The sequence below is a fragment of the Chlorocebus sabaeus genome, chromosome 8, assembly GCF_047675955.1.
Source record: "Chlorocebus sabaeus isolate Y175 chromosome 8, mChlSab1.0.hap1, whole genome shotgun sequence".
NCBI classification, from domain to species: Eukaryota; Metazoa; Chordata; class Mammalia; order Primates; family Cercopithecidae; genus Chlorocebus; species Chlorocebus sabaeus.
In genome coordinates, this window is record NC_132911.1 from 127731696 (window position 1) to 127753093 (window position 21398).

General features: G+C 44.0%; 1 protein-coding gene across 1 annotated transcript in view; it reads left to right on the forward strand.

Moving 5' to 3' along the window:
• The window catches only part of FER1L6 (fer-1 like family member 6), a 266543-nt gene that overhangs the window by 95917 nt on the left and 149228 nt on the right, over positions 1-21398 (forward strand). Inside the window, exons 2-7 of the mRNA XM_038000171.2 lie at positions 3667-3749; positions 10915-11035; positions 13699-13753; positions 13851-13982; positions 17428-17490; positions 20626-20704. Coding sequence (XP_037856099.2) covers positions 3674-3749; positions 10915-11035; positions 13699-13753; positions 13851-13982; positions 17428-17490; positions 20626-20704 — 526 coding nt within the window. The 5' untranslated portion in view covers positions 3667-3673. The remainder of the gene's footprint in view (positions 1-3666; positions 3750-10914; positions 11036-13698; positions 13754-13850; positions 13983-17427; positions 17491-20625; positions 20705-21398) is intronic.

Sequence of the window (21398 nt, forward strand, 5' to 3'; positions counted from 1 at the left end):
CTACAGAGTAGAGGAGGTCAGGGATGTGGTGGCAGCTGCCTAGTGACTTACCAGGTAAGTCTTCCTGATTTGATGGTTGATCCCAATACATTGTCTGGAAACCCCTGAAAGCCCCTCCTTTGTCAGAAAGCATCATAATATCATCTTCCTCATGGCATGCTGTGGAGATCCTAGGAGACAATGTGTGTAAAATGATGTTCCTGGCACATAGCGAGTGCTTTATACAGGTGTAAAAATATGTTAAACTCGGAGGCCCAGGTAGGCGGATCACAAGGTCAGGAGATCGAGACCATCCTGGCTAACACAGTGAAACCCCGTCTCTACTAAATATACAAAAAATTAGCCGGGCGTGGCGGTGTGTGCCTGTAGTCCCAGCTACTCAGGAGACTGAGGCAGGAGCATGGTGTGAACCTGGGAGGCGGAGCTTGCAGTGAGCTGAGGTCACGCCACTGCACTCTAGCCTGGGCGACAGAGCGAGACTCTGTCTCAAAAAACAAAAACAAAACAAAAAAAGTTTAAACTCACATTTCCTTGTTATCAATATTGTGACACTTTGTAGCATGCTTTACACTTGACAAACATTGTTTTCTATTTTAATATCACCCTGTGAATTGGGTAAGAAATGTCCTTGTCTCACATGGGAAGAAATATGCATCTGAGTTAAGTATCCAACCCCAAATTCTAGAGCTAACAATGAATTCAGGCAGGTGCCCGAGCTGAGCCCTGTGTAACGGGCTCATTTTCTACCGCCCGATCTGCCAGTGGCACCATCGTTCTGGGCTGGTGAGCCATGCCTCCTCTTACTGCTTGACGACACAAGGCTGTGGAGAAGAAATCAATTTTCATCAAGAAACCTTTTCATGCTGGGAGTCATGCTGGGTGTGCCCTTGATGACTGACTCACAGTTTCAGGCAAACAACCTTGTGTATTTGTGATACTAACATCAGCCCACCCAAGAGGGCCACGCTGGTTGTAAATCCTTTGGGCATTCCTGGGAGTGTATTTGACTTACTCTTCAGGAGGCCTGAGCTGTGCCTAGACCACTGCTTCTCAACACTGGGTCTGCCCTAGAGTAACTAAAAATCTCTGAAGTTGGTTTGAGACATCAGTACTTTTGTAAACTTCCTTAGGTGACTCCAATGGGCAGCAGGGTTCAGAGCTCTTGGCTTCAGAAGGGCAGGGGTGCCTGTCTTTATGAGGTGGGACATCTCTTCCTTTTCCCCGGCCCATGACAGCATCTTCAGCCATGCCCCAATGCCTCAGGCACTGGCTTCCCTACAGGAGAACTCAGAAAGCTGAGGCCACCCATGATGAGGATGTCAGCTCCCGAAAGGAACCTTATGTCTCCCTTGGCAGATACTGTCTTTTATTATTAGCAACTCCCTATTTATAGATGGAAGTCATTTAGCTGCTTCAAGCAGCCTCCAGAGCCCATTGGCCAGGTTCCCAGGAACGTGAGATTCTGCATCTTTGAACTGCTCATGGCAGGGGGCACCTGGGGACCACAAATGCTGACTCAGGGTTGGGAAGGTACTGGCTTTAGGTCCCTGGCTTGGGAAGCATCCCTTGAAAACAGAATAGTGAAAACTGTTATTGGAAGTTGTCCTTCTGTATGTTCTCCAGAGATCGCTGGGAGACGTAGGATGATGTTCTCATCAGAGGATGATGGCAAATCAAAGGGGAAAATGCTACCTCCAACAAGAGCACTTATTTAGCACTTTCTATATCCCAGATGCTGTCTGAGGTGCTTTGCTACGTTACCTCATTTTATTCTCACAACAATCCTGTAGAGCAGTTATTTCCATTATACACAGGAGGAAACTGAGGCTCAGGCAGGTATTGGTCTTGCCCAAGGAGTTCGGGGTCCTGTCCACATCTGGGAGCTTTCAGAGTCCATTTTTTCCATCCTAATGTATCTCATGATCTCAAAGGACCCCTGAATTCCCCTAGGCCAGTTCCCCCTTCTGATGCTTGTCTTCCCTACAACATCATTTAACAGTGGTGTTCAGACCTCTGCTTGCACACCTCCAGTAATAGGAACCTCATTTCCTCCCAAAGCAGTTCACTCCACTGTTCAGACAGCACTGATGTGGGGGCTCCTTAATTCCTTATCTGAATTAAAGCAGGACATACATAGAATAAGTGAGCAAATCAGTGAATAGAATAAGTGCAAGAGTTGAGTGAACATCTATCTCCTAGTACCTTCCACTCACTGGTCTTAATCCTACCCTTAGGACAATAAGAATAATTAAGGTTGATTGAGCAGATAGTATGTTCCAGGTACTGTGCTAAATGCTTTCCGTTTATTATCTCATTTCACACCTGAGGATTCTGAAGGTTAGAGAGACTAAGTGACTTGTTGAAAGTTGCAGAGATAGTGCTGGGATTAGAATCTAGGCAGTCTGACTGTGGAGGCTGATTTTAACCACTGCACTCCACCATCCTAAGTCCTAAACATATAAGCAAAATGGGAGACTGTGATTGTTCCACTACCTTTCACGTTCCAGGCCCACAGATGTTCACTGAACGGGGTTTGAGCCTTTGCTGCCATCTCCTCCCTTTGCCTCCAAATGTTCACTTCCTTATTCCTTCCTCTCCCCTCTCCAAGGCTGGCCAGTCTGCCTGCGTCAAGGCCAGGACTTTTCCTCCAGCCCAGTTTCATCCATCTGTGTCCCAGAGCCCTGTTCTCAGCAGTCCCCTAGCTCAGAAAGGGGTTCTGTGGGAGGCTGGCAGAGCATTAGGAATGCTCTTATCTGTCAGAGACCATGGACTGGGGAGCATCCTGTGATGAGAAGGAGGCTTACAGGCATGGTGGCAGGCCCCTGTAATCCCAGCTACTTGGGAGGCTGAGGCAGGAGGATTGCTTGGACCCGGGAGGTAGAGGTTGCAGTGAGCTGAGATCGCACCTCTGTGCTCCAGCCTGGGCAACAGAGCAAGACTCCATCTGGGGGCAGGTGGAGGGCGGGGAGAAGGAGGCTTAGAAATGGCTTCCTGCTCATGGCTAATGATGATAATAGCAGGGGACATTTTGGGCATGTGCCATGTATCAGCTGAGCTGTGCGCTTGTGGTGGGACCTCAGCAAGTTCCCGGCCTTCTTGACCTTGGTCTCAAGAGCCCAGGTCTGGTGACAGTGTTCACTTTGCTGAAGGGAGCAGACAGGCTGCGGTTGCCCAGTGGTTAGACCCTGGACTTTAAAATCAGGCAGGCCTGGGATCCAGTGGTAGCTCTGATGTTCAGAACTGTGTGACCTTAGAAACATTGCCTGGCCTCTCTGGGCCTTGGCTCCTCATCTGCAAGATGGGCAGGAGAGGTTTGCTGTGGTGATTAAACAATGTGACTGCTTTTTTATGTCTAGCAGAGTGCCTGGTGAGCCAGGAGAAACAGAAATGTCAGCTAGTGCTATTAGTATTCAGTTTGCCTCACCTACATGCAATTCCAGGTGGACCTCATGATTCCAATTCCGGGGGGATTTTTGTGGTTTCTGCAAAAGGAGAGCTCCCTGGAGAGCTTGTTGGGTGCCCCTGACACTTGTCTTTTGCCCCCATCCTGGGTGGATGAGGAGGCTGATGGCCTTCAGGAAGCTCAGTGTGTTTGTGTGTCTACCTTCTCCTAACACGCCTGAATGACTCAGTTTTTATTATTGTTTCTTTTTTTTCTTCTTTCAGAAAGGGGATGTTTGGGCTGAAGCTGAAGAAGAAGAGAAATAAGGCAGAGAAGGGGTTAATCCTAGCCAACAAGGCTGCGAAAGGTGAGGCTGGGGGTGGGGCGCTGACCACTGGGGCCTGAGAGTGTCACAGAGGGGACCTCTGCTTGGCTGAAAATGTATTTCCCTCTCAATGGGAGTGAGGGGGAGTGTGAGTGTGCTGGCTCCTGACCCTTTAGGTCTTGCCAGTCCCAGGTGTGGGCCCAAGATAACCCCCAAGGCCCTTGGTCATCTGGGCCAAACAGGTGAGTGGGGATGGAAGGGGTCTCCGTGAGAAAGCAACAGCAGGGTTCAAACTCTGTTTCTGTTCTTATTTGTCCTGTGACCTAGGATGGGTGGCTCTGAGTCTCAGCTTCTCCTTTGTCTAATGTCATGATGTGGGTGACTGGGCTGATCTCACACAGCTGTGGGGAGGATCAAGCAGGAATTTGAAAATAAGAGGATCGCAGCTACTGTGGGGGATGCTTCACACACATCATTTCATTGAATCCTTCCACCCTCTTCCCAGTAGCTATTGTCACCTTGGTTTTACAAATGAGTTTACAGAGATGCAGAGAGAGTAAATAACATGTGGAAGAGGCGCTGCAGAATTTGCAAGGCCCAGTGAAAAATAAAAATGCACAGCTGTTGTTAAGGAGTTATTAAAAGTGTCAAGATGGTGACAGCAGAGCTTAAGTCAAGTGCAATGAGGTTCTTCTGAGCTTGGGGTCCCATATGGCTGCACAGACCGCATATCCATGAAGCCGGCCGGCCCTGAGCATGGGAGGTACACAGCCAGGAAGCAACAGCGTTGGGATGTAAATCCGGGCTGTCTCACTTTCTGCTCTTAGAATGGGCTACTTCCTTCTCCAAAAGGGCAAAGTCTTGAGTTATAGCATGAACTGCATCCGTAGAGGCCAGGCCCAGCATTGGGTAGATCTTCAGTGTTTATTGAATCAAATTGGATCAATGGTTTCCAAGTGGACAGATGGGGTGGTCCTCTGGAGACTTCTCCTGCTGCATAGCCTTGATTAAAAACCAGCTCAAGGCTAGTTTTCTGGACCATTCCTAAATCAAAATCGTGCCGTGGGTCTCGTTAATCTTCACCCCTCTTGTCTCCTGGGGGGCCTGCTGCACTGCCATCTACTGCAGATGTCCTGTAGCCATATGTTGTAACAACTTCACCCCTTGCCCTCAGGTAGAACCTATCCTTATGGTAGAAAAGTATGGAAACTCATTTACACACTGGTATTGATAATGATTAAGAGCCTTGGATAGAAAATGAGGGACATTGTATTTTCAGTGGGGACAAGGCTTAAAGCTTAAAAGTCCCTGTTGATTCAGTGAAACTGTACCAGGGAGTGGGTGGAAAAGACTTTGGGGTTATTCCTGGTGTCTTTGAAACTATGACACTGTGGTAGGCCCTGTGACACAAGGTTGAATCGGGCATCGTCCTTTCCCTCTAGGACCTTATGATAACTAGTATTTATGACATATTTAATAGGTCTCTGCTGCTTTTTCTTCACATACATCATTCATGACTCTGAAAAGTAGATTCTGTTGCTCCCATTTAATAACAGAGGTTCAGAGAAGGCAAGTGGTTTGCCCCAAGTCACACAGCTAGTAAGTGGAGAAGCTGGCTCCCGATCCCAGGTGAGTCTTACATCAGAGCCTGGGTTTCCTACCCCATGGGCAGCCACCAGTTAAGAGCCCTCCCTGAGAAGCTAGCTGATACCTAGGGCAGTTGACCACAGGCATTTCAGAGGAGGAGTTTGCTCCTGTGGCTCATTCAAGAGTCTGCAGCCCACAAAGCAAACAGGGCAGGGAGGAATCCGGCCCTTCCTAGAAAGCAAACAGCATCCATCCTGCTGTCCAGAGGCCAGCCCTGTGGGAGACTGAAGAAACAAAGCCCACAGAACAGAGACTTTGGTCTCGCCTTCTTGACCTGGCCTGGAAAGTTATGGCTTTTTGGGGTGAAATGTTTGAAAACTTTCTAAGTCTTGCTTTTTTATCTGTGTATTTTGAGGCATCGTAGTTACATCTTAAATTCTTGAAATTCTCTTTACCCTACCCTAACCTAGCCATTAGTTACACAACAAATAGTTATTGGGTACCTCTCACAATCATCCATTTGCTCATTTATTCAAAATGTATTAGTGGAATGTCTAAGTGTCAGCCCTGGGCTAAATTCTGGGAATCTAATGGCAAAGACTGGATGGTCCGAGGGGAGGACAGCTCTGTGCAGGACTTTTCTATTTGCCCCTCTGGATCTATTCTCCACCCTTAGCCAGCTGCTCTCTGTCCTCTATGGGGGCATGGACCAGGTCTCTTACCCTCTGCCTTCGGGCTGGCTCTGGCCAATGGGGTGCCCCAGCAGGAGGTGTGGGAGGGAGGAGCATGAGTCAGGCTCCAGGTGACCCTGTCCCTCACCTACAGGAGGGTCACTGCTCCTCACAGGGAGGCTGACCCCACCAGACTTCCTTTCCTTTGGGGTTCCAGTAACTGTGCTCTCTCTGCTAATTTTGCGGGGTGCCTAGGAGTGGCAACAGCTTGGCTGTTGCGAGCCCCAGATGATGACAAGACCCTTTGTGGTATTCCTATACAAACATCTTTGTAAAACGTCCTCAAATCATCTTGCTCTGATTATACCATCTGTTACCTATTGGGACTATGGCTGAGGTAACTAATGGCACTGCAAGTTGAGAAAAGTGCTATTGAAAAAAAAAAAAAAACCCAAAACAGACAGTGGGCTGCTGGGGAGTCTCTCAGTGCAGTCAGAGAAGAATTCTCCGGGGAGGTAACATTTAAGCTACAACTTTAAGGATGAGAGGGAGCCCACTGGGCGATGGGCAGGGAGGAGAGCAGTGCAGGGGGAGGGATGCCTGTGAAAAATTCCAAGCAGCAGAGAGCTTGTGAGGTTAGATGGAACTGAAAGGGGGCCTTGTGGATAGAGCGCATGAAGTGGGTGAGAGGGCCACGTGGGCAGGAAGCGTGGGCAGAACCAGATGGGGCAGGTCTCTAATTGCAGATTGTGTATGGACTTCAGATTTATTCTAAGTGCAATGGAAAGCCATTAAGGGGTTTTAAGAAAAGTGACACGGTCTGTTTTCTATAAGGTCATCCTGGATGCTCCATGGTGAGAGACTGAAGAGAACAAAGTAGTAACTCAATAGATTAGTGAATGAATGCTGTAGAAGAAGCTTTAGCTGACTGCCTTTCTACCTCGAGGTCTGTCTCACCCTCCAGAATGTACAGAATGTATGCCCCTAGAGGGAGGTGCACGTGATTTGCTAATTCCTGCATCCTCCGCACCTAACCTAGCACCTTTTCTTGCATATAGAAGGTGTCTTTGAATGTTCACTGGAAACTTGAAACTTGACAGCACGGCCCAGCCTGAAGGCCCTTGCAGTCAAGGAGGGGAGCAGGTATTTTGTCTTGCTGCTTCAGGGAGCACAGCCAGGCACTGGCATTCCTTCTGGCAGTCTGTGGTGTTGGGCTTGTCTTTATTTCCTGAGTGAAAGGGTAATAAAAGCAGACTTCCATGCATGCAGAGATCCTCTCTGTAGCTACTGAGCACCTACAAGGCCTGGTCTATGTGCATGAGCTCCCTAGACATGGCTGTGTTTCTTCGGATGCAGTACTGTTGTGTGTGGTTTGCTGTTTAAAATCAGAGAACCAACGTGCATCAAAGCTGGAAGGTACCTTAGAAAGTATTAAATGGATGGGTTTGAAAAGTGAGTCCCCTGGATCCCTGGGATTCTGAACCATGGCTTCAGGAGTGTCTGAAGGTGGTGGCTGTGACAGTCTGCAGGAAGCCCCTCCATGGAACATAAAACAGTGTGATATAAACAGGCTTGTGTTATATACTGAAGTTCCATATCAATTTACATTTATAAAAGGATTCTGTTGCTTTAACAAATTTTAAAACCACTTTTCTTGCCTAATTCTTTTGTTTTATGGGCAAGGAAAAAAAAGTGCCAAGAAATTCTGGGTGACTTGCTCAAGTCATGCAACTGGGAATCCATAGACTTGAATGTCTACCATGGACCCTGTGTAAACCTAGGGGCTTCATACAGATCGTTTAATCTTCCTGACAAAGCTGTGGGGGTAAATGATGTTAAGCTTGCCTTGTTTTACAAATGAAGAATACGTGGCTGAGAGAAGTAACTCCTTCAAATCATAGAACTAGAAAGTGGAAGGACTGGAATTTGAACCCAAATCTTTTGGATTCAGGTCTTTGAACCACATCATGCAGTCTCTCGGTTTATTAGGAAGGCTCAGCCATTCTTGTTTTTGCCGAAAGTCTGGTTGAGAAGCGGTTCTCAGGCTTTGCTGTACATGTAGGATCACCTGGGGAATTTCAACAATCTCGACATCCAGCAACATTCCAGATGAATTAAATTAGAATCTAGGGTGGAGAGGAAAAGACTCTAAGGAATATATTTATTGTCTGTTCATTTAAGTTTCCTAATACATGTGTACTGTTTCATAGGGCTTCCTAGGAAACTGATCCTTCCTAGACTAGTGTGTCACAAGCTACCACTAACTCAGTAACTTAGAAGAAGACAGATGTGTTCTCTCAGTTATGGAGGCCAGATGCTGGAAATCAGTATCACTGGGCCAAAATCACAGGCCTCACTCCTTCCAGAGAATCTGTTGGTCACCGATTCTAGCTTCTGGTTGTGGCAGCATCTGTCTAATCTCTGTCTCCACGGTCACATTGCCACCTTTTTTTTTTGTCTATGCAAAATCTCCCTTAAGGATACATGTGACTGCAGTTAGGGTTCACCTGGATCACTTCATCTCAAAACTCTTAATGTAATCATATCAGCAAAGACCTTTTTTCTAAACAAGGTAACATTTACAGGCTTCAGAGATTAGGACTGGCCATCTTTTCAGAATATCACACATTGCTACTCAAAATTGACCTGCAGACGGCAGGAATAACCTCGTCTGGCATCTAGCTGTTAGAAATGCAGAAGCTTGCACCCAGGAGTTTGAGACAGCCTGTGCAACATAGAGAGATCCCCTCGTCTCTACAAAAAAATGTTAAGAAGACAAAATTCACTGGATGTGATGGGGTGTGCCTGTAGTCCCAGCTACTCAGGAGGCTGAGGCGGGAGGGTCCTTGAGCCTAAGAATTCAAAACTGCAGTGAGCTGAGATTTTGCCACTGCATTCCAGCTCTAGCCTGGGAGACAGAGTAAGACCCTGTCTCCAAAAAAATTAAAATAAAAAGAAACGTAGAATCTTGGGCCCCACCCAGACCTACTGAATCAGAATCTGCATTTTAGCAGCTTCCTAGATGATGCTCATGCACATCAGATTTTGCTAATGAGGCTCAGAGAATAAATGATGCATCTGAAGTCCCACTGCAGCAAGGTCATGACTTGAAACATGGCTTTTGTTAAACCATACAATTTATAAATTTAGAAAGTAGACTTTATATTTTTTATGAAGGGTTACAGCCTGCCAGGTGCCCATGTTGATGGTCTGGGAAGTATAGCCTCCCACAGAGCGCAGAGACAGACACTTCAAGAAACGGAAGAGTAAGACAGGAATTCAAACTGAAAGGGTTGGCCAGATATAAATATTTACAGGTTACAGGAGGAGCTATGAATATTCATGAAGGTGGTCTTGATGCGTGTGTACTAAACACACGTGCATGTTATATATGACCAATATTTACCTTGGGGTGGAGACTTAATATTTACATGTGTTAGAATTAGGCCCTATATGTAAAAAGATCTTTTTAAAAAACAAAAGCACTCAAGTGTGCAGACTCTTTAAACAGCCAGAACCAGTCTATGGTCTGTGGGTTTTTGTTTTGTTTTGTTCTTCGAGACAGAGTCTCGGAGTCTCCCCCTGTCTCCCTAGACTGGAGGGCAGTGGCGCAATGTGGGCTCACTGCAACCTCCACCTACCAGGTTCAAGCGATTCTTTTGCCTCAGCCTCCTGAGTAGCTGGGACTACAGGCACACACCACCACGCCCAGCTAATTTTTGTATTTTTAGTAGAGATGGGGTTTCACCATGTTGGCCAGGATGGTCTCGATCTCTTGACCTCATGATCTGCCTGCCTCGGCCTTCCAAAGTGCTGGCATTACAGGCATGAGCCACTGAGCCCGGCCTGTCTGTGATCTTTTTATCAGGAGAAAGTCATTGAAGTCAGTCTCTTGTCTAATTAAAGCTGTAGTTATAGCTTATAGAACAGGGGCTGGGAGTCAGTTATTCAGTGTCTGTCAGTGGTGGACAAGCAGTAAATTGTTTATTGCTTATCTTGAGGCTGGTGCTTGTGCAGCTGCTAGAGAAAAAGAAAAACCTGTGGCAGTTAGAACATAGTTTGTTTGTTTTTTTTAAAGTGTAGGAGTGCATGACTTAACCTTTGCCTGTCATGACTTTAGGTTCTGTTTGTAATTTGGTATCTTATTGCCACAAAGAGTCCATTTTGTCAGTCTTATGATCTCTATTTTAACATTAATTCTGGTCAGTTGTTGTGTCTGAACCACAAAAAGGAAGTATAACGAGGTATGCCTGACCTCCTGTCTCATCATTGCCAAAAACTCAGGGTTTTTGTTTTGTTTTTTTCTATTTTTTTGTTTTTGTTTTTGTTTTTGTTTTTTGAGATGGAGTTTCACTCTTTTGCCCAGGCTAGAGTGAAGTGGTGTGATCTCAGCTCACTGCAACATTCACCCCCCTGGATTCAAGCGATTCTCCTCCCTTAGCCTCCCAAGTAGCTAGAAATACAGGCGTCCGCCACCATGCCTGGCTAATTTTTGTATTTTTAGTAGAGATGGGGTTTCACCATGCTGGCCAGACTGGTCTTGAACTCTTGTCCTCAGGTAATCCACTCACCTCAGCTTCCCAAAGTGCTGGGATTACAGGCGTGAGCCATCACACCCAAGCAAAAACTCAGTTTTTAAGATTTTTCTGGGGTCCCCTTAGGTGGGGGGGCGGGGGGTTCTTAGGATTTTATTTTTAGTTTACACTTTAGATTCATAATCTGATTTTTCTTTTCACAATCCCAGCCACATAAATCTGTTCTTTTTTGGAAACAGAAGATGCATAAGTTTTAGAAAAATGAAGGATGTATCTGGCATTTCTGCCAATAAGATGTTCAGTTTTATGCTGGTAGAGTCTGCCTTCTAGTCTCCTTGTACTACTTATGGTAGAGGTTTGATTGCCACCACGTGTCAATTTCACAGGATTTTCTTCGTTTGTTTTCTTCTCCAGATAGTCAAGGTGACACTGAAGCACCACAGGAGGAGCCTTCTCACCAGGAAGGACCAAGAGGAGATTTGGTCCATGATGATGCTTCTATCTTTCCTGTCCCCTCAGCTCCTCCAAAGAGAAGGTACAGTATGGATGCAGTGGTCAACACACATTTGCTGAACATCTACTATGTGCCAAACACCTCTGCAGGTGCTAGGAGAAGAGAGGAGAGTAAGACATAGTCACTGTCTACAGGCAGGCAAAGTCTAAGGCAGGAAGACTATGTCAGCTCAGTTTTCTCTATGGCAGTGCTGGCCATAGAGGGACTGGCCATAGAAGGCTGATACTATTCAGCCTTCATCAGGCCAGGATCATGGTTCTACAAGCTTCGGGTCTTCAATCTCCTGAGTGAAGTTGCTCATATCGCTCACAGTTCAGGAATGACATGAGGAGCTGTCTCTTACCTGCTCTGTGATTCATCAAGGTGCTCATTATCTTAGCTTCTTGTCTGTCTCAAATCAGAAGGTGGTTCTTATGCTATCCAACAAAAAGTCAAAACAAGCTGGCTTCTGCATGTGTTTTGCTGTATCAGTTAGCAATGATGTGTAACAAATACCCCCCCCAGATCTGTGGCTTAATATAATAAACATTTATTATTGCTAATGAATTAGTTGGATAGTTTTGCTGATCCCAGATAGTTGCAAATGCATCATTCATATTTCTGTAGTCATTTGGCAGCTCTGCTGACTAGTTTTGGAGTTGGCTGGTGGTAGCCTGGCCTAGTACTGCTTCAGCTGAGACCGGCTATCCTCTGCATGATACCAGATCCTCCATCAGGCTGGTCTGAACTTGTTCCAATGGTAGCAATGGCAGGGTTCTAAGAGAGTGAAAATACAGAAGGTCTCTTGAGGTGTAGGCTTGGAACTGGCAAAAGTCATTTCTGCTGCCTTCTGTTGACCAATACAACTTACTAGCCCAGCCCACATAAGAGTAAGAAGAGACTAAAAGTTACAGGGCAACAAGTTTAGATACAGAGAAGCCAGTGTCTGGGGCTAACAATGGTTTCAGTCTGCCATATTTGTTTATGTCAATATCTTACTTGTGATAATTCCTCATGCCCTTCCCTTTCTTTCCCACTCAAAGTTGTTACTATCAATAAAGCAAATTAGTGCTTCCCCATGTGGCTGATCCTGAGTTGTTGTTTCTGGGTTGTGACAGGATGGCACGGTGCAAATATATGGGTTAGAGGGCAGTGGGAATTAGAGAAGGTGGTAACTAGAAGTTGATACTCAAAAGAAGACATGAAATGTGTACACACCTACTCACTGCAATGTCTCCTTCCTTACTTTGCTGCACCCTGACAACCACCACCCATCTACCATAGCCTCTGAATAGGGATTTCAATCATTTTTTAATACTCAAGGCATTTCTTCCCATTCAGTTCACCAGGGTGATAGCATTGAGTGGAGGAAGGCAGGAGAAAGAGAAGTAAGGAATAAAAGCCTTTTTCTTTTTCCTTGTCAGAACATTCTTCAGCAATTGAAATTCTATCCACCCACCAATGCTCAATTCAAATCCAGCCTCTGCAGTGAAATCTTTGTTGTGTACCCTGGTCCTCAAGAATTTTTTCTCAACAGCTCTTCTGTCATATTTTCTTTACCCTATGACACATTTTACACTTGCCTACTAGTTCTTTTTAAATATACTTCTGTCTTCTCTCCCATGGATGATAGATTGTTACTTCTTAAGGACCAGGAAGATGGCTTATTCATTTTTGTTTTTCCCCTGAATCTAGCACTGGACTTTCACATAACAAATAATCAGTACAAATTTGCCACCTTATTGATGAACCAGTTAAATGATATTTACCCTTTCTTACATGCATTGTCTCTTTGAGTCCTCAGAGTAACCCTATGTGGTAGGAATTCTTATTTTTACTTTCAGTTGCAGAAATTAAAACTAAAGTCAAAAATTGGGGAGAACAAATATTCTAACTCAGATTAGTCTGACTCCAATGCCCTGAGATTTTTACTAACTTAATCTGTTCTCTGTTGAACTCAATTATAATCAGCAGAAATGGGATGAAGTCAAATGCAACACGGTATTGTTAGTAACCAAGGGGACAAAATGCAACAGGAACTCAAGCTCAGTTCATTTCCCACTGATTTCAGCTTCTATGACAACAGGAATTCTTCATCTCTGTCTGTTGTTATCCATCTCTAAATGCCCAGGTGTTGCACATCTGTTTTCAATTACTTGTGACAGTCCAGATAAATGAAATCCCCTGGAATATGAAAGCTCATGGAGATGGTATCTTTAGTTATTCCTTTCAATTTTTTCCTTTACCAATTCTTTCAGAAGCAATTATGATTGTATCTACTAGACATGGCACAGTGGTCTGTGTATGGAATCAAGCAGGAGACTGGGAGTTCCTTATTTAGACCCAGCTCTGCCACTGATTTGCTGAGGCATCTCAGTTTCTCATTTTAAAATTTTAAAAAATACTGATAATCATATAAAAAGTACTGACATTTATTCTTGCCAGGTACTGTGTTAAACCTTTATATGCATTATATCATTTAATTCTAGCAATCATCTCAGAAATGCTATTATAAGCCCCATTTTTAGGATGAAAAAACTCAGAGGTCAAGTCATTTGTCTGCTTATACTTATCTCCCCCAGAGATGTAGAGAGAATATGTAATAATATTAAATGAAAGGACTTAGAAATACTTGGGAGAATATTATCATGACTTATGGATATTCTTCCTTGATGAAACAAATATATTAAACTTTCTTTTAATAGATCAAAACTGTTGACTAAGATCCATGATGGGGAGGTCAGATCCCAAAATTATCAAGTAAGTGACTGACTCTTCCTGCCCAGCCTCCCCCAGTGCTTCCTGTGTGCATGGATGGCGATGTCCGGAATGGTGTCCACACTGCTTTGTGTTGTAGATTGCCATAACCATCACCGAGGCTCGCCAGCTGGTGGGTGAGAACATTGACCCAGTTGTGACCATTGAGATTGGGGATGAGAAGAAGCAAAGCACAGTGAAGGAAGGAACCAACAGCCCATTTTATAATGAAGTAAGTCATGGAGGTCACTCACAGCCTTTGCACTAAGATTCTCTTCACCACCATTCTGCAGGATCCTTCAGTCAAACAGAAGAGCTGTGCCCCTCCTGCCTCCCTCCCAGGCCCCCAGTTAAGCCCATGGCAAACTCACTGATTCTCCTTACAAACACAGCACCCTAAAGCTTTTCACGAAAAGGTCATGGAAAAGAGAGGCAAGGAATTCCTCCTGATTTTAAATTCATTGCTATGTTTTCAACACACATTTTCTTATCAGCTCATTTTCATCCATTATGAGCCCTGGGTTTATAGCCAATCAATTGATTGAATATGAGTTAGGGAGAAGATACACATTCTTTTTCCTGGCGGAGACATTGGAAACTTAATTATTGTTTTTGAAACAGGCATACTGCTTTGAAAAGTAAAAGTTATATTTTTTTAAGCTGTGTAGAAATCGTAAAGGAAAATCTCAGGTTTCTAAATATCATACATACTAAATTCTCCTTTTAAAATAAAAATATTACGTGGTGAAAAAAATATGGTAAAAGAGACGAAAAGTATAACATGCTATAGAGTAATGTGTTTCCCTCTGATCTTTGATCCTCAATCCCCTAGTCCTCTCCGTGGAAGCATTCATTCTCACTAGGAATTTGTGTATCCTTCCAGAGATACTTCAGGCAAGTACCAGAATACAAGGAAATATTGAACCCAAATGGTAGCATTCTATACACACTGTTCTGGACTCTTCAGAAAACAAAGTATCTTGAAAATAAAACCCTATGGGGAGGTACAGCTCATCCCCATTTTGCCTTCCTAGCTGAAGAGTTTTTCATTGCCTTGATATACCATAATATACTAAACCAGTCAGTCTCTCATGAATGAATATGAAATGCTTTTAACCTTTTGCTACTACTTACAATAGTATATAATTGGGTCACAAGGTATATGCATTTAAAATTTCCATGTCGCCAATTGCCTTCCAAAGAGGTAATAATTTATACTCAAATGAACAGTGCACAGGACAGGAGCATTTGCTTACCTGTAGGCACTTTGACACATGAATTATTTCAAAAAATGCAGTACACTCTTAATTCTTATTATCTTGGACGGACCCAGTGGTTCACACCTGTAACCCCAGCACTTTGGGAGGCCGAGGCGGTCGGATCACGAGGTCAGGAGTTCAAGACCAGCCTGACCAATATGGTGAAACCCCGTCTCTATTAAAATACAAAAATTAGCTGCGCGTGGTGGTACACACCTATAATTCTATCTACTCAGGAGGCTAAGGCAGGAGAATTGCTTGAACCTGGGATGCAGAGGTTGCAGTGAGCCGAGATTGCACCACTGAACTCCAGCCTGGGCAACAGAGCGAGACTCTGTCAAAAAAAAAAAAAAAAATCTTAATGGGAGCGGTCATTTGAAAGGAAGGCAGGGAGAGCGTGGGTAATGAAATCAACAGAAAATACCCAAATCCCATTGGAGCTAATAACTCCTTTCCTCTTCATCATTTCTGCCTCTAAGCCTTTGACTGTAAGTGAAATGTCAGTAGATTTTCCCTTCTTGTTCCACTCTCTACCCCTAGAAGAGCTTTTGGCAGGGATGTAATATGAGGTAATATATGAAAATGCTTTAAAACTGCAAAGTTCTACAGATTTATTAATTATAATAATTATGCATACAAGTCCTGGATCTAAATGACATTAAACTGGGCCCAAGTATAACCAGTAGAAAATCATGTAGAAACACAAAAGTTGATCTAAAAACCTTTGTTACAACTCTTGACCTAAATATTCAAGCCAAAAGTTCGTCAGATGCTGAAGGAACCCATTAGTTGGAGCTGGGGAATATTTCCCAGCTAGAGGAATATGTGTTGGCCTGGAGGTCTCGGAAGCCTATGTGAGGTAGTTGAGTCTGAAACATATGAAACCCCCCAGAAGGTAATAAATATCGAAACTCATTTGTCCATCCAAAGGTACCCACAGCATCTGGTGTATTCAGAGAATGAAGCATGTTGTGTAAATGAATTTTCCACATAAAATTTGAACACCAGAACTCCGAAAAAGTTTAAGCATGTATATGAGAAATTTCCTGAAATGTTGTATGTATTGTCTTGTCTTCTTAAACAGAAGACACTGAACAGAATGGAATCTTTGGTTGATCTCTAAGGACCACCATTTTGTGGATCTCTTATAATGTATGATGACATTTTTCGGTTTCTACATTTTGCTTTTTCTGTTTTGCCCTTTGAAAGCAGGCCATCAGCACTTGGTCAGTTCCTCCTTTCCTACTGTGGCTGTGTCCATCTCTAAGGGGCCATTCCTCCACTCTACAGCTCAAAAAAGCAAATCCAGGAAACAGCTTACCAGGCCTGCCTTCCTGGTCCCCCTCATTTCCCAGAACACACAAACCAGGACAAAACACCACTTCTGTTTTCTGCATCTTTCAATCATACAACCTCGAGTTTGGGAGGATCTTGACTCAAGAGTCAGATGGTGAAGTATCTAGTACTTGATCCCCGTGTGTGATAATGTCAAGAGAAGTAAGGTTTGGTCCCAGACCCAACAATAACTAGCAATAGGAACCTGCGTAGCAGCTTTCAAATTCTTTAGTCTTCAGTCTTCTTATCTGTAAAACATGGGGCTGGTCTAGATAATTTCTCCAACTCCAAAATTCAATCATGTTATTAATATTAAAAATCCTCATGTCTATAGTTTTTTTGTATTCTCTCTCTGGTAAATCCTGGTAATTTCACAGGGATGTTTGAAACTGAAAAATCCTGGGAAAAGTAGATTTTAGTTAAGTCCACTCCAATTTAGAGCCATACTGAAATACAATTTTCACTCATAATTGTAACCAAAAAAATGAGCTGACACTATCAAGGGTTGGTAAGATATAGAGAGATGGCTATTTTCATATGCTGCCAGTGGGAATATAAAATTGCCATTTGGGAAACAAATTTATATTATCTATCCAAAAGTTACATGCACTTCATCTATGATCCAACAATTCCATTTCTCATGTTCATTTTAGAGGATTGCTCACACATATCCTGTCCAAGAATGTGATTGATGGCATTCGTTTCATTCAAGACCAGCCTGGGCATCATAGTGAGACACTGTCTCTACAAAAAATTCAAAAAAATAAAAAAATTAGCCAGGTGTGGTGGTATAGGCCTATAGTCCCAGCTACTCAGGAGGCTGAGGTAGGAGGATTACTTGAGCCCTGGGAGGTTGAGGCTGCAGTGAGCCATATTGCGCCACTGTACTCCAGCCTAGCTGATAGAACAAAACCCTGTCTCAAAAAAAAAGAAAAAAAAAAAAAAAAGAAATTGACAATCAGTTGATGGTGTATATTCATGCAGCAGTTAGTTAGAATGACAAAGATCTAAATCCACTCCAAGAACAGGATTCTTAGGTGCAAGCCTGGGGTTGATGGACAGAATGAACTCTTTGTTTTGCAGTACTTTGTCTTCGACTTCATTGGGCCTCAAGTGCATCTTTTTGACAAGATCATCAAAATCTCAGTAAGTATAGCATTGGTGGTGATAGTTGCGGAGAGGTGGGAGAGATTCTGGGCATTGGGGACTCTCTGGGACAACTCAGCATACTTAGAGGGGAATAGATTCAGGAAGGCCAGTGTCAGTTGGCAAGTTTGTAACCAACAGGCAGAACTTGAAATCACCAGTATGGAGGAGTCTGGGAAGAAAAACCACCTCGAGAAGATCTATGCTTCTTGGAAGTGGTAAGCTACTGTAAAGCTATTACTGACTGAATCGTGTAGCTTACTAGTGTGGGAATGTGAGACACGTGCTTCAAGTGACATCTTAAGGCATTGCCAGTTTTGGTTGTTTTTTTTAAATCAAACAAATGTTGGTGTTTCTCTCTTGGGCTGGTATCTACACTAATAATCATTAATCACATCTCCTCCTCCTCCTAGTTGGGTAATGAATAAAGAAATAGGAACAAGAATCAGGAAAAAGTATCATCAATGGTAATGCTGGATTGGAGGATGTGATTTGGACTAAATGGTGGCCACTGGGATTTTCAAAAGTTGCCTCTGAGTATAGACCTCAGGACCTGCCCTTGGGAAATTGAGTCTGCTACATAGACTCTTCCTCAGCCCTGCCAGGGGAAGTGCAGAGGCAGAGCTTCCTGCTTTAAGGGCCCAATCCAACTTTGCCCACCACACGGAGGACAGGAATGGGAAGGGGGAGTGCCCATGTTGAAGTCAGACTGATCCAAATGAGAGAGAAGTCAGGCCAAATGGAATTGTTACAGACTTTGTACCATTCAGCAAAGGGACAGAGACCAGTGAATGACAGACTGCATCTATCTTACCAGCCTGAGAGATCACCACAGCTTCTCCCAAGGTGGGGAAGGATGGCTGGAGAATAAGTTTCTCTCTTCCAAACAGTTATAAAAGGACGCAATTCCTACTTCGTGTGTCAGTGTAATAGTGGAATTATGACATTACCCTTCCCAGGAGACTTGAAGAATGTGACTCTTGAAGAATGAGAAGTCACCCAGAGCCAAACAATCTTAAGGTTTGAATTTCAGGCATGATGACAAGTGGTGCAGGTGATATTTCAGGACCTGGGACAATGCCCAGGACTTTGTTCCATTGCTCAGGCAACCACTTGTTTGTGGAATCAGCTCCATAGGAGGCTTCTAAGGACTGTCTGATGAACAGTTAATCACTAGATTTTTATATTGTGCCATAGACTAGGGTCAGGACTGTTTGTGGGACACGTGGACTTCTAGAGAAGTCCAGAATGGTCAAAGCTACTATTGCCTATCTCTGTTTCTCTAACTTGGAAGAAGAGAAGACTTTAGTGTCCCTAAAAGACTCTTAGAGACAAAAGATTATAAAATAAAATCTTCCCTGGAGAGGGGAATGTTTAACATAACTTTTCTGTTAGTCCATAAACTGAAAATCAGTATGCCCAGAATATATACGACACGGGAAAAGTAGTGGGGGAGTGCTGTAAACAGATGCTATTGGGACAGCCAGCCTGTAACAGACCCCTGGTGTTGCCCAAGACAGTCTTCCCTTCTCAGTGGCCAAGGCATGCAGGGCTCCCAGTACTCTGCGTGTGAGACGTCCCCAGAGTCCTGGTGATTTAACACTTGACCACACCAGGATTGCCTGGTACTCAACCACTGGATGGATGACCTTAAGAGGCGTCTTGTGCTATTTTAAGATTTGTTTGGGGCTCTTGCATTTCACCTTGCCCACAGGGACTCTCAACCTGAGAACAGAACTTGAAACTGCCTTGTGTTCTTTCTCAGGCCTTTGGGAAAACACGTGAACAACTGGAAGCATGGTGGGTTTTGGAGTGAGCATTATGTGAACGTCCTTCAGTAGCTCCTCTACTTGAGCCAGGCTGCCTGTGCTTCACCTTCATTCTCTGACACCTGTGGAAAGTTTAGGTTAGGGAGAGAGAGTGGAAAGAGAAATGAGGAGGGCTGTCATTTCTTGAGGTCAACTAAATTTCTTTTGCTTCAGCAAAAAGGAGCTGTTAGGAGCTGCAAAAGCCAACCGTTCATCTGTCATTCAATTAGTCAATAATTCACTAATTCGCTGAATGTTTATTGAATATCTGTTGTGAACAAGGCCATGTGATGGGTGAATGACAGGAGGAAACTGTCCTTGACTTAAGGAACTTATAGGATTTTATAGTTAGAAGGAAGCTCAGAGGACGTCTTGTATAACTTCCAACTGGTGCAAGAATCCTTCTCTTCCTTTACTACATGGAGTTCTTGGGGCCTAACTTGACTATTTTCAGTGTTAGGGAGGTCGATACCTCTAGGAAAGCTCATTCCATTGCTGGGAAGTTCTGACAGTTATAAACATTGTTCTTATATTGAGCGGAAATCTCTCATCCTGTTATTTGGGAACCGTAGAGGGGAACTTACTCTCTCTCCTGCATGACAGCATTTATATGATTTAAAGACGCTTCAGTTGCCATTGCCCTTTCTCCACACCTGTCAGTTTTCTCTTTTATGGGTGAAAGATTGAACTTTTTTCCTGGTTCTTCAGCAGTTTCTCATATGTTGTGGCTTCTCAATCTGGTACCAGCTCTGAACCTTCCTTTAGAACTTCCTCATCTTGAGAGCATTAGCATGAAAATGGGTGACTGTAACCAAGCCAGGCCCTCTGCTGGCCCTGATCAGATGGAATATTGAGGGTGATCACCTCCTTTGTTCTCACTGTTGTACATGCCCAAAATGATTCAAGGCGATATGTGATGAGTTCTCTGAGAAAGTTGTGAGCAAAGTTGAAGGAGTTTAAGGGAGAAAAGGGACACTTTTGGTTTGGGGGTACTGCATGGCAGAGGTGACATATGTTCTAGGTATTGAAAGATAGAGAAAGTTTCAAGAGGAAGAGATGGATATTGAAGGGTGAGCTGTACTCAGGTTCATTTTGGTTAAAAGAAGCTCGCAGGCACTGAGAGTTGTCAGGCGTTCTTCTATGGAAGATCAGCTAAAATCCTGCTAAGGGCAAGAGGTGAGGGTGAGAGGCTTCTGGAGGTCCTTTCCAGCCTTGTGGTTTGATGGCCAGACTCCACTGTGCTCCAGACAGGGTCAAAGCTAGACAAGGGTCAAGCCTCTTACCCTCAAGGTAAATCTGCCATACTGCCTACTCCATCTCTCCTCAGGTCTTTCACCACAAGCTGATAGGAAGTGTACTGATTGGCTCTTTCAAAGTAGACCTGGGGACCGTGTACAACCAACCTGGTAAGAAAGCATCACCTCCCCATCTCTCTCTTACTTGTCTTTGGTTTATAGCACCTGGAGGTCATCCCATTCATTTACTCACCTGTGTGACCATTCATTCAATAACACTGAGCACCAGTTATACAAAGTTGAATGAGACATGACTCTTGCCCTCAAATGTTTTACAGTCTAATGATAAAATTATTTTGTATGTCTACTTCTGGGGAGTTTTTTTTTCACGCAAATTCTGTGTAGTTGAGATATGGACAGGAGAATATGGAATATAGGAGCTAAGAATGCAGACTCTGGAGTCAGATTGCCTGGGTTCAAATCCCACTCTATTTCCTAGCTGTGCAACCTTGGGCAAATGACTTAACTTCTCTGGGCCTCAGTGTCCTCATCTGTAGAAATGAGGATAACTTCCTTCCTTCCTAGGTTTGTTGGAGGATTAAGTTAATATACACAAAATGCTTAGTAAAGAGTCTCACACATGATAATGACTACAGCATTTTGTATCCTTATACAAAAGATTTGCTGTAATTATTATTATCCCTAATTTGTAGGAAGGAGAAACTCAGAGAAGCAACGTAATTTGTTCAAGGTCAAGAGGAAATAAGTAACAGAGCGAGCACAGATCTTTTTACGAAAGGCCCCCATCTTCAACAGGGATTCCAACTGCCGTGACTGGCGGCCAGATGGGGAGCATAGCTGCGTG